This window comes from Theropithecus gelada, chromosome 11, assembly GCF_003255815.1.
Source record: "Theropithecus gelada isolate Dixy chromosome 11, Tgel_1.0, whole genome shotgun sequence".
NCBI lineage: Eukaryota > Metazoa > Chordata > Mammalia > Primates > Cercopithecidae > Theropithecus > Theropithecus gelada.
Genome location: NC_037679.1, coordinates 79,428,875 through 79,441,716, shown reverse-complemented (window position 1 = coordinate 79,441,716; position 12,842 = coordinate 79,428,875). Strand labels below are relative to the sequence as shown.

The 12,842-nt window shown below is 48.6% G+C and overlaps 1 protein-coding gene and 1 non-coding gene across 2 annotated transcripts; one reads left to right on the top strand and one right to left on the bottom strand.

Moving 5' to 3' along the window:
* The first annotated feature begins 4,114 nt into the window (after positions 1-4,114).
* Positions 4,115-4,221, top strand: LOC112635612. Its single transcript, XR_003121959.1, has one exon. It is a non-coding gene; the product is annotated as a U6 spliceosomal RNA (small nuclear RNA).
* A 1-nt stretch (position 4,222) lies between these two features.
* SIRT4 (sirtuin 4) lies at positions 4,223-12,187 on the bottom strand. Its single transcript, XM_025402842.1, has 4 exons — positions 12,136-12,187; positions 10,193-10,690; positions 4,703-4,997; positions 4,223-4,573 (listed from the first exon to the last, which is right to left on the bottom strand). The coding sequence occupies exons 1-4, from the start codon at positions 12,159-12,161 to the stop codon at positions 4,421-4,423; spliced, it is 972 nt and encodes a 323-aa protein (XP_025258627.1). The 5' UTR covers positions 12,162-12,187; the 3' UTR covers positions 4,223-4,420.
* Between the last annotated feature and the right edge of the window lie 655 nt (positions 12,188-12,842).

The following is a 12,842-nucleotide window of genomic DNA, read 5'->3' as shown; positions in this document are numbered from 1 at the left end:
CAGACTTGATTTCATCATTCATGCCAGTTCTGAGGTGCGAAAAGAGCCTGCCTTCCCTCCCTGGCTGCCTAATCTGCTCTCCATTGGCCATTATATTTTTTTTGTTTGTTTAAGTGCAGAAATCTTGGGCAAGGCCACTACATTGTAACCATTCCTGGTCTCCTTGGCCAAGTGTACTACTGGTTTTTACTTCAACTTTAGGCTGGCCACCTTTCCCACAATCTGATCATGATCTGCAGACAAATTAGATTGCTAAAAAAAGAAAAAAAACTATGCCAGACGTGGTGGCTCATGCCTGTAATCCCAACACTTTGGGAGGCCAAGGCGGGCAGATCGCTTGAGGTTAGGAGATTGAGACCAGCCTGGCCAACATAGTGAAACCTCATCTCTACTAAAAACACAAAAATTAGTTGGACATTGTGGCGCACACCTATAATCCCAGCTACTTGGGAGGCTGAGGCAGGAGAATCACTTGAACCCTGGAGTTGGGGGTTTCAGTGCACTGCACTCCAGCCTGGGTGACAGAGCAAGACTCCATCTCAAAAAAAAAAAAAAAAGAAAAGAAAAGAAAAAGAAAAAAACTGGAAGAAAAGTCTACTTCACGGCTGGGTGTGGTGGCTCAAGCCTGTAATCCCAGCACTTTGGGAGGCCAAGACAGGCGGATCACGAGGTCAGGAGATCGAGACCATCCTGGCTAAGACGGTGAAACCCCGTCTCTACTAAAAAAATACAAAAAACTAGCCGGGCAAGGTGGCGGGTGCCTGTAGTCCCAGCTACTCGGGAGGCTGAGGCAGGAGAATGGCGTAAACCCGGGAGGCAGAGCTTGCAGTGAGCTGAGATCCGGCCACTGCACTCCAGCCCGGGTGACAGAGCGAGACTCTGTCTCAAAAAAAAAAAAACAAAAGAAAAGTCTACTTCAATTCTAGTCCTGGCTCTGACATTATATAGTGTGACCTTAGGTAAATCTGGATTTTAGTTTATTAAGAAATAAAATGGGCCAGGCGCGGTGGCTCACGCCTGTAATCCCAGGACTTTGGGAGGCCGAGGTGGGCAGATCACGAGGTTAGGAGATCGAGACCATCCTGGCTAACACAGTGAAACGCTGTCTCTACTAAAAATACAAAAAATTAGCCGGGCATAGTGGCCAGCGCCTGTAGTCCCAGCTACTCGGGAGGCTGAGGCAGGAGAATGGTGTGAACCTGGGAGGCGGAGCTTGCAGTGAGCCGAGATCTCGCCACTGCACTCCAGCCTGGGTGACAGAGCAAGAGTCTGTCTTAAAATTAAAAAAAAAAAAAAAAAAAAAAACTTTTATTTTTATTTTATTTATTTATTTATTTATTTTGAGACAGGATCTATGTCACCCAGGCTGGAGTGCAATGGCGCCAACTCAGCTACTGCAACCTCCGCCTCCTGGGATCAAACGATTCTCCTGCCGTAGCCTCCCGAGCAGCTGGGATTACCGGCTCCCGCTACCATGCCCAGCTAATTTTTTTTGTAATTTTTAGTAGAGACAGGGTTTCACCATCCTGGCCTGGCTGGTCTCGAACCCCTGGCCTGTCAAATAAGGAAACAAAGGCATAAGGCCAGCGCAGTGGCTCACGCCTGTAATCCCAGCACTTTAGGATGCCAAGGCAGGTGGATCACCTGAGGTCAGGAGTTCGAGACCAGCCTGGCCAACATGGTGAAGCCCCCATCTCTACTAAAAATACAAAAAAATTAGCTGGATGTGGTGGCGGGTGCCTGTAATCCCAGCTGCTTAGGAGGCTGAAGCAAGTGAATCACTTGAACCCAGGAGGTGGAGGTTGCAGTGAGCTGAGATCATGTCACTGCACTCCAGCCTGGACAACAGAGCAAGACACTGTCTCAAAAGAAGAAGAAAAAAAAAAACGCCAGGCACGGTGGCTCATGCCTTTAATCCCAGCACTTTGGGAGGCCAAGGTGGGCGGATCACCTGAGGTCAGGAGTTTGAGATAAGACTGACCAACATGGAGAAACCCCGTCTCCACTAAAAATACAAAATTTGCCAGGTGTGGTGGCACATGCCTGTAATGCCAGCTACTCGAGAGGCTGAGGCAGAAGAATTGCTTGAGCCCAGGAGGTGGAGGATATAGTGAGCCAAGATCGTGCCATTGCACTCCAGCCTGGACAACAAGAGTGAAACTCCATCTCAAAAAAAAAAAAAAAAAAAGGCCATCCACTGACTGGGCACGGTTGCTCACGCCTATAATCCCAGCACTTTGGGAGGCCAACGCGGGTGGATCACTTGAGATCAGGAGTTTGAGACCAGCCTGGCCAACATGGTGAAACCCTGTCTCTACTAAAAATACAAAAATTAGCCAGACGTGGTGGCGCATGCCTGTAATCCCAGCTACTTGGGAGGCTGAGGCAGGAGAATCGCTTGAACCCCGGAGGCAGAGGTTGCAGTAAGCCGATATCGTGTCATTGCACTCCAACCTGGGCAACAAGAGTGAAACTCAGTCTCAAAAAAAAATGTATGAAGTGTTCAGAATAGGCAGAAACAGAGTGATTAGTTGTCGCCAGGGGCCAACAGGTGATAATTGCAGTGGTGGGAAACAGGAAATGACTGCTAATGGGCCCAAAATGTCTTCTTGGGATGATAAAAATGTTCTAGAATTAGATAGTAGTGATCAAAGCACACCTTTGTGAGTGCACCAAAAAACAAGTCAATTGTACATTTTTAAAGAGTATATTTTATGTTGTATAAATTATTATTTCAAAATTATTATTTTTAAAAGTGGGGAAAAAGCAATGGCAGATTCTGGAACATTTAGTGTCTTAAAGAGCTACATGTCTAGAATTTGAAAACCGTAATATTTCAAACACTACAGCTTAATGTACATTAAAAAATTAGCTTTTGCCAGGCGCGGTGGCTCACGCTTGTAATCCTAGCACTTTGGGAGGCCGAGGCGGGCGGATCACGAGGTCAGGAGATTGAGACCATCCTGGCTAACACGGTGAAACCCCGTCTCTACTAAAAATACAAAAATGAGCCAGGCATGGTGGCGGGTGCCTGTAGTCCCAGCTACTCGGGAGGCTGAGGCAGGAGAATGGCGTGAACCTGGGAGGTGGAGATTGCAGTGAGCCGAGATCGCACCACTGCCCTCCAGCCTGGGCCACAGAGCGAGACTCCATCTCAAAAAAAAAAAAAATTAGCTTTGAGGCCGGGCTCGGTGGCTCATGCCTGTTATCCCAGTACTTTGGGAGGCTGAGGCAGGTGGATCACTTGAGGTCAGGAGTTTGAAACCAGCCTGGCCACCATGGTGAAACCCCCGTCTCTACTGAAAATACAAAAATTAGCCAGGTATGGTGGTGGGCGCCTGTAGTCCCAACTACTCGGGAGGCTGAGACAGGAGAATCGCTTAAACCCAGGAGGCAGAGGTTGCAGTGAGCCAAGATCATGCCACTGCACTCTAGTCTGGGCTACAGAATGAGACTCCATCTCAAAAAAAAAAAAGAAAAAAAAAAAAAAAAACACAACGCCTGGGCATGGTGGTTCATGCCTGTAATCTCAGCACTTTGGGAGGCCAAGCAGGCAGATCACTTGAGGTCAGGAGTTTCAGACCAGCTTGGCCAATATGGTAAAACCACATCTCTACCAAAACTATAAAAAATTAGCCAGGTGTGGTGTGGTACATGCCTGTAATCTCAGTTACTCGGGAGGCTGAGGCAGGAGAATCACTTGAACCCGGGAGGCGGAGGTTGCAATGAGGTGAGATCGCAACACTGCACTCCAGCCTGGGCAACAGAGCGAGACTCTGTCTCAAAAAAAAAAAAAAGTTTTGGCCGGGTGTGGTAGCTCATGCCTATAATCTCAGCACTTTGGGTGGCTGAGGCGGGTGGATGGCTTGAGCTCAGGACTTCGAGACCAGCTTGGGTGACAAAGTGAGACCCTGTCTGTACAAAAAATACAAAAAATTAGTTGGGCATGGTGGTGCACGCCTGTAGTCCTAGCTACTTGAGAGACAGAGGTGGGAGAATGGCTTGAACCTGGGAGGCAGAAGTTGCAGTGAGCTGAGGTCAGGCCATTGCACTTCAGCCTGGGTGATAGAGTCAGACCCTGTCTCAAAAAAAAAAAAGAAAAAAATTAGTGTTAGTGCTCTCTTCAGCAGCACATATACTAAAATTGGAATGATACAGAGAAGGTTAGCATGACCCCCGTGCAAGCATGACATACAAATTCATGAAGCATTTCATATAAAGCTGAACAAATTTATTTTTAAAAAATGAGTTTTAATTAAGAATATCCACACATTAAGATACCTAGAACCTTCTATACTTTGTCAGTGCACCCTACTCTGTCGAATGGGAACTGGAATCTGTTATCTGAGAAGGCAATTACCTTTAGCAGCAAGACTCAAGTGAGAGTCCCTGTTCCAGGTTCTGGAACATCAGGCTGTGGTCAGCGTGGGTCTATCAAAGGCAGCAACTCTCCACAACGAGAATTCAGTTTCAGACATGCCAAGTCATCTGACCGTGTGGGCCCAATGTTCAGTATTGCAATCGGCAGCTTCTTCTCCTGGGCAGTGAGGATAAACCTGTAACTGGAGTATACCTGGGTAAAAAACACACATAAGAATGTCTAGGTTCTCTAGCTCTAGAAAAAGTTAAACCAAACAGGGGGTCTCTCCAGGACTCCCAATCCCGCACAGGGGGCGGTTACCACTCTGGCCAAGTCAGATACCTGCAAGGATGATCCCACCACCAAGAGGGAGTCGGCTTCTTTTACACGCTTGTGCACAAAATCAACCTTGTCAGGGTTCACTGTGTCCCCGAAGAAAACGACATCTGGTTTCAGATGGCCTCCACATTGAACGCAGGATGGGACCTGAAAGCTCCGGACTTGCTCCTCTGAGAGAAAGACGTCACCATCAGGAGCCAGACCATAGGCCTCAGCACTCCAGGTGGGGTTCAGGACTTGGAAGCGCTCTTGCAGCACCCCCCGGGGAGTCTGTTCCCCACAATCCAAGCACAGGACCCTGGAACCAAGGAAGACGCTGACTGAACAGTATGTCCTTGGGAGGGACAAAGCTGTCAGAGATGTTTCGTCCCCAACCATTTTCAGCCCTTCCATTGCTGTTTCTTTCCCTAACACACAATCCCCACCCCATTTTAGCCATACTTTCTATTTTATATATATATATTTTTTTGGAGACAGGGTCTGGCTGTTGCCCAGGCTGGAATGCAGTGGCATGATCTCAGCTAACTGCAGCCTCAACCTCCTGGCCTCAAGTGATCCTCCCACTTTGGCCTCCCAAAGTGCTGGGATTACAGGTGTGAAACACTGCGCCCGGCCCGTCTGTTTCCTTCCTGTACACTCCTTCCTAACCTTCTGCTATAGCTCACTTTTATGCTTAACATGACTGCAAATGCTTTGCCTGCTGGTTTCCTTAGTGCCCAAACCTGCGTTTTTCCCTCTATCCTTTCCCTTGCTCATCTGCCGCATTTGCCACTGTCTATCACCATCCCCTCTAAAATGCTTCTCCTTCTTGGTTTCCAGGACACAGTGTCTCCTGGTTCGTTCCCTTCTCACCAATTTTTTTTTTTTTTTGAGAGGGAGTTTCACTCTTATTGCCCAGGCTGGAGTGCAATGGCACGATCTTGGCTCGCTGCAACCTCCTCCTCGTGGGCTCAAGTGATTCTCCTGCCTCAGCCTCCTGAGTAGCTGGGATTACAGGCATGCGCCACAACACCCAACTAATTTTTTTAGTATTTTTAGTAGAAACGGGGTTTCTCCATGTTGGTCAGGCTGGTCTCAAACTTCCGACCTCAGGTGATCCACCCACCTCGGCCTCCCAAAGTGCTGGGATTACAGGTGTGAACCACCACACCCGGCCCTCCTTTTCACCTCTGTAATCACCAGAGCTTGAGCCAGTGTGGGGGAGCATTTTGTGTCTGTTTTTATTTTTATTTTTTTATTTTTATTATTTATTGTATTTATTTATTTATTTATTTTTTTGAAACAGAGTTTCGCTCTTGTTGCCCAGGCCAGAGTGCAATGGCACGATCTCAGCTCACCACAACCTCCGCCTCCCAGGTTCAGGCAATTCTCCTGCCTCAGCCTCCCAAGTTGCTGGGATTACAAGCATGTGCCAGCACGTCCGGCTAATTTTGTATTTTTAGTAGAGATAGGGTTTCTCCATGTTGAGGCTGGTCTCAAACTTCTGACCTCAGGTGATCCACCCGCCTCGGCCTCCCAAAGTGCTGGGATTACAGGCATGAGCCACGACGCTCGGCCTATTTTTTTATTTTTTTAAGGGACAGGGTCTTGGCCAGGCGTGGTAGCTCTTACCTGGAGTGCAGTGGCATGATTATAGCTCACTGCAGCCTCGAACTCCTAGGCTCAAGCAATCCTCCTGCCTTAGCCTTCCAAAGTGCTGGGACTACAGGTGTGAGCCACCACATCCAGCCTCATTTTTCTCCTTTTAGTTCTAGTCAGCCATCAGATTATGTTGATTTTCTTCTCTTAAAAGGCCCCCTGTGGCCAGGTATGGTGGCTCACACCTTATAATCCCAGCACTTTGGGAGAGTAAAGAGAATCACTTGAGCCAAGGAGTTCCAGACCAGTCTGGGTAGATAGCAAGACCCTGTCTCTACAAAAAAAAAATTTTTTTTTCTTGTCTTTTTGTTTTTTGGGACGGGGTCTTGCTCTGTCGCTCAGGCTGGAGTGCAATGGCGCGATCTCGGCTCACTGCAACCTCCGCCTTCTGGGCTAAAGCGATTCTCCTGCCTCAGCCTCCCGAGCAGGTGGGATTACAGGCGCCTGCCACCAGGCCCAGCTAATTTTTGTGATCTACCCACCTCAGCCTCCCAAAGTGCTGAGTCTACAGATGTGAACCACCATGCCTGGCCAAAAAATATTTTTTTTTAATTAGCTGGAGTTCTAATTACCTAGGAGTTCTAGGTTACAGGGAGCTATAATGGCACCATTGCACTCTAGCCTGGGTGTCAGAGCCAGACCCTGTCTAAATAAGAAGAAAAGGCCAGGCCGGGCACGGTGGCTCACACCCATAATCCCAGCACTTTGGGAGGTCAAGGTGGGTGGATCACTTGAGATCAGGAGTTTGAGACCCGCCTGGCCAACATGGTGAAACCCCGTCTTTACAAAAATACAAAAAAATTAGCCGGGTGTAGCGGCGCGCACCTGTAATCCCAGCTACTCGGGAGGCTGAGACAGGAGAATTACTTGAACCCAGGAGGCAGAGGTTACAGTGAGCCAAGATCGGGCGGCTGCACACTCCAGCCTGGGTGACAGAGTGAGACTGCATCTCAAAAACAAAACAAAACAAAACAAAACAAAAAACCACCAACAACAAAAAACAGGCTAAGATAGAGGTAAGCAAATATTTGTATTTTTAGTAGAGATAGGGTTTCACTGTGTCAGCCAGGATGGTCTCAGACTCTTGACCTCAAGTGATTTGCCTGCCTCTCTGCCTCCCAAAGTGCTGAGATTACAGGCATGAGCCACCGCACCCATCCCAGTTTCCTTTCTCTCTGTTTTTTTTTTTTTTTTTTTTGATGGAGTTTCGCTCTTGTTGCCCAGGCTGCAGGCTGGAGTGCAGTGGCACAATCTCGGCTCACCACAACCTCCACCTACTGGGTTCAAGCAATTCTCCTGCCTCAGCCTCCCGAGTAGCTGGGATTACAGGCATGCACCACCACGCCCGGCTAATTTTGTATTTTTAGTAGAGACGGGGTTTCTCCATGTAGGTCAGGCTGGTCTTGAACTCCTGACCTCAGGTGATCTGTCCGACTCAGCCTCACAAAGTGCTGAGATTGCAGGCGTGAGCCACCGCACCTGGCCAATTTCCTTTCTTAAATTTTTTTTTGTAAAGACGGAGTCTGGCTGTGTTACCCAGGCTGGTCTTGATCTCCTAACCTCAAGCAATCCTCCTGCCTTGGCCTCTTGAGTTGCTGGGATGACAGATATGAACCACAGCACCCTGGTGCACACAGTTTTCTTACAAGCAGTTTCCTGTGTCTGTCTTGCTTCAGATGTTCTCTGCCCATGGAAGCCTCCTTGGGAGGAGCAGAGTCAAAATGTTAGGGAATCAATTTCCCTAGAGTGATCCTGGACCCATGAGGGATGAAAGATGGTGAATAAATACCCTAGCTTCAGGGCCAAGCACAGTGGCTTACACTTGTAATCCCAGCACTTTGAGATGCCAAGGCAGGAGGATCATGTGAGCCCAGGAGTTTGAGACCAGCCTGGGCAACATAGTAAGACTTCATCTCTACAAAAAAATAAAAATTAAATTAAAAATTAACGACGGGCGCGGTGGCTCACGCCTGTAATCCCAGCACTTTGGGAGGCCGAGGCGGGCGGATCACAAGGTCAGGAGATCGAGACCACGGTGAAACCCCGTCTCTACTAAAAATACAAAAAATTAGCCGGGTGAGGTGGCGGGCGCCTGTAGTCCCAGCTACTCGGGAGGCTGAGGCAGGAGAATGGCGTAAACCCGGGAGGCGGAGCTTGCAGTGAGCCGAGATCCGGCCATCGCACTCCAGCCTGGGCGGCAGAGCGAGACTCCGTCTCAAAAAAAAAAAAAAAAAAAATTAGCTGGGCATGGTGGCGTTTGCCTGTAGTCCCAGCTACTTAGGAGGCTGGGGTGAAAGGATCACTTGAGCCCAGGAGATTGAGGCTATAGTGAGCTATAATCACACCACTGCACTCCAGTCTGTGTGACAGAGTGAGAGCCTGTCACACACACATACACGTGCACACACAAACACAAAAGAAAAGAAAAGAAAAAAGAAAAAAAAAATCACCCTAGCTTGCTTAACTTTTTTTTTTTTTTGAGACAGACTTTTGCTCTGTCGCCTAGGCTGGCATGTAGTGGCATGATCTCAGCTCACTGGAACCTCCACCTCCCAGGTTCAAGCAATTCTCCTGCCTCAGCCTCCTGAGTAGCTAGAATTACAGGTACGTGCCACCACGTCCAACAAATTTATGTATTTTTAGTAGAGATGGGGTTTTACCATGTCGACCAGGTTGATCTTGAACCCCTGACCTCCAAAGTGCTGGGATTACAGGCGTGAGCCACCACAACAGGCCTCAACTTTCTTTAAAAAAAAACATATATATATATGTGTGTGTGTGTGTGTATATATATATATAATTTACTTTATTTATGTAGAGACAGAGTCTCACTGTGTTGGCCAGGTTGGTCCTGAACTGTTGGCCTCAAGCAGTCTTCCTGTCTCAGCCTTCCAAAGTGCTAGGATTACAGGCATAAGCCATTGTGCACCATCCTCAACTTTTTTTTTTTTTTTTTTGAGACGGAGTCTTGCTCTGTCGCCCAGGCTGGAGTGCTATGGCCGGATCTCAGCTCACTGCAAGCTCCGCCTCCCGGGTTCCCGCCATTCTCCTGCCTCAGCCTCCCGAGTAGCTGGGACTACAGGCGCCCGCCACCTCGCCCGGCTAGTTTTTTGTATTTTTTAGTAGAGACGGGGTTTCACCGTGTTAGCCAGGATGGTCTCGATCTCCTGACCTCGTGATCCGCCCGTCTCGGCCTCCCAAAGTGCTGGGATTACAGGCTTGAGCCACCGCTCCCGGCCTCATCCTCAACTTTTGTTTTCTTTTTTTTGAGATGGAGTCTTGCTCTGTTGCCCAGGCTGGAGTGCAGTGGTGCAATCTTGGCTTACTGCAGCAACCTCTGCCTCCCAAGAGATTTTCCTGCCTCAGCCTCCCAAGTAGCTGGGATTACAGGCATGTGCCACCATGACCGCCTAATTTTTGTATTTTTAGTAGAAATGGGGTTTCACCATGTTGGCCAGGCTGGTCTCGAACTCCTGAGCTCACATGATCTGCCCGCCTCATTCTCCCAAAGTGCTGGGATTACAGGCATGAGCCACTGCGCCCAGCCCCAGCCCTCAAGTTTCACTGAGCAATCCTCAGACATGTCCTAGACAGTTGGAGGGTTCCTCACAGGACTGAACCCCAGTGCCCAAAGCAGTAACCTACTCATTAACACACCCTTTCCTGGCTTTCCTCTCTTTTCTGTTTTACGTCCTCACTCCATCAATGAATTTACTGGAATCAACTCCAAAATAAACAACTTGTTCTGAAATCCTTTTCTCAAGGTCTAAGACTGCGGTGATCAAGACAGCCAAGGTTCCTACTCTCCCAAAACAACACACGGGTTTGCGTTCAAATCATGTACACCTCCTGCACCTGTGCATGCATCCGTGGAGCTCTGTCAGGCGCCGACTCCCTGCCTTGGTGTGCAAGGCATCCACATTTTGGGTCACCAACCAGTACAGCTTTCCGAGTTTCTCCCAGGTACTCAAAGCCCAGTGTGCAGGGTTAGGCTGGTGGGAGGAGAATTGAGGCCAGCCCACAAAGTTTCTCGCCCAGTACCGCTGGCGGATTGGGGCACTCCGGACAAAATCGCCATGCTGGATGGGCCTGCGGTCAGTGCGGGCATAAAGCCCCACCTTTTCTGACCTGTAGTCTGGTATCCCCGACTCGGTGGAGATTCCTGCCCCAGTCATTACGAGGAGTCTCTTGGAAAGTGTGATGAAGCGCTGTAACTCTTTGACCTTCTCAGGGTCCAAAGGAGGACTTGCTGGCACAAATAACCCAATGGAAGCTTTCGAGCACTGCCAGCTGGGGTTTGCGATCCAATGGCCTTTTGCTGACTTGAAAGTCAACCCAAAGCTCATCTTCATTCTAGAGAAAAAGAAACCTCATGTGAGAAAGTGGGGTGTTTTCTCATTTTTTGTTTCTTTGTTTGTTTTGTTTTTTGAGACAGAGCCTCCCTCCGTTGCCCAGGCTAGAGTACAGTGGCGCAATCTCATCTCACTGCAACCTCCGCCTCCTAGGTTCAAGTGATTCTCCTGCCTCAGCCTCCCAAATAGCGGGATTACAGGTGTGTGCCACCACACCCAGCTAATTTTTTTGTATTTTACTAGAGACGGAGTTTCACCATGTTGGCCAGGCTGGTCTCAAACTCCTGACCTCAGGTGATCTGCCTGCCTCGGCCTCCCAAAGTGTTGGGATTACAGCCGTGAGCCACCGCACCCGGCCCCATTCATTCTTTTTTGAGCCAGCATCTCACTCTGTCACCCAGGCTGGAGTGCAGTGGCATGATCTTGGCTCACTGTAACCTCTGCCTCCCGGGTTCAAGTGATTCTCCTGCCTCAGACTCCAGAATAGCCGGGACTATAGGTGAGCGCCACCATGCCCAGCTAATTATTGTATTTTTAGTAGAGACGGGGTTTCACCATGTTGGCCAGGCTGCTCTTGAACTCCTGAGCTCTAGTGATCTGCCCGCCTCGGCCTCCCAACGTGCTGGGATTACAGGTGTGAGCCTCCAAGCCTGGCCCTAATAAGTCAGGTTTTGTTTGATTTTGTTCATGTAATTAAGCACACATACACACTCCTTTTATTTTTTCATTTCCCCCTTATTTTAGTTTACCTTCCACTGCAAGCTCTGCTACTTGGATACATCAGAGAGACAAGACCCCTGCCTGTCAGCTTTTCTAGCTGTAACTATATAGGGCCGGGTGCTGTGGCTCACGTCTGAAATCCCAGCACTTTGGGAGGCTGAGGTAGGCAGATCACTTGAGATCAGGAGTTCCAGACATGCCTGACCAACATGGTGAAACCCCGTCTCTACTAAACCTACAAAAAAATTTAGCCGGGAGTGGTGGCACGTGCCCGTAATCCCAGCTACTGGGGAGGCTGAGACAGAATTGCTTGAACCCGGGAGTGGGAGGTTGCAGTGAGCCAAGGTCGCGCCATTGCACTCCAGCCTGGGCGAAGAAGCGAGACTCCGTCTCAAAAAAAACCCTTTGACATATTATTTGATATAATGCATAAATCCTCTAGTGACATGCAACCCGTATGTAAACATTATTTTATGCTTGGCTTTCCAGATCTGAGATCAGGACCCCGCTTTCTCCTTGACATTCCACAGCAACACGTGAACAGCTAAACAAACACACATTCCGGTTTCCCGAGACCAAAGGGCCAGGGAAACCCCAGCTGAAAACGTGCATCAGCCGAACAACTGCTCTCTTCCAGGTCCCACCAAGGGCAAAGAGGAGAAATAGAATCCCTCACAAGAAATCCACAACTTCTAGAAACCCGCAGCACGCACAGAACACACTTACCTCTCACAGCTCTGCGGACACTTCATACCCCACAGCGGGGCTGTCTGATTACATTTGCATTTTGGGACATGTAGTCCAGAAAGATTAAATTATTAGAGAAAAACTACAAGTCCCATAATCTTCCGCGTCTCGCAATTGACGGCCCCAGATCATCCAGGATCGCCCCCTGTCGGCTCTTTCTGGTCAGAGGTCCTCTGTTAATATAAAAGCTTTTTTTTTTTTTTTTTTTTTTTTTTTTTTTTTGAGACGGAGTCTGGCTCTGTCACCCAGGCTGGAGTATAAAAGCTTTTAATCATGGATTGTTTGTTTTCAATTTTTGTGGGCACTTAGTAGGTGTATATATTTATGGTGTACATAAGTTTTTTGTGCGTGTTTTCTTTTTTCTTTTCTTTTAAGACGGAGTTTTTCTTTTGAAAAAACTCCAGGCTGGAGTGCAATGGCACGATCTCGGCTCACTGCAACTTCCCCCTGCCAGGTTCAACCGATTCTCCTGCCTCAGCCTCCAGAGTAGCTGGGACTATTATTATTATTTATTTATTTATTTTTATTTATTTATTTTTTTTTGAGTCGGAGTCTCGCTCTGTCGCCCAGGCTGGAGTGCAGTGGCGAGATCTCGGCTCATTGCAAGCTCCGCCTCCCGGGTTCACGCCATTCTCCTGCCTCAGCCTCCCCAGTAGCTGGGACTACAGGCGCCCGCCACCACGCCC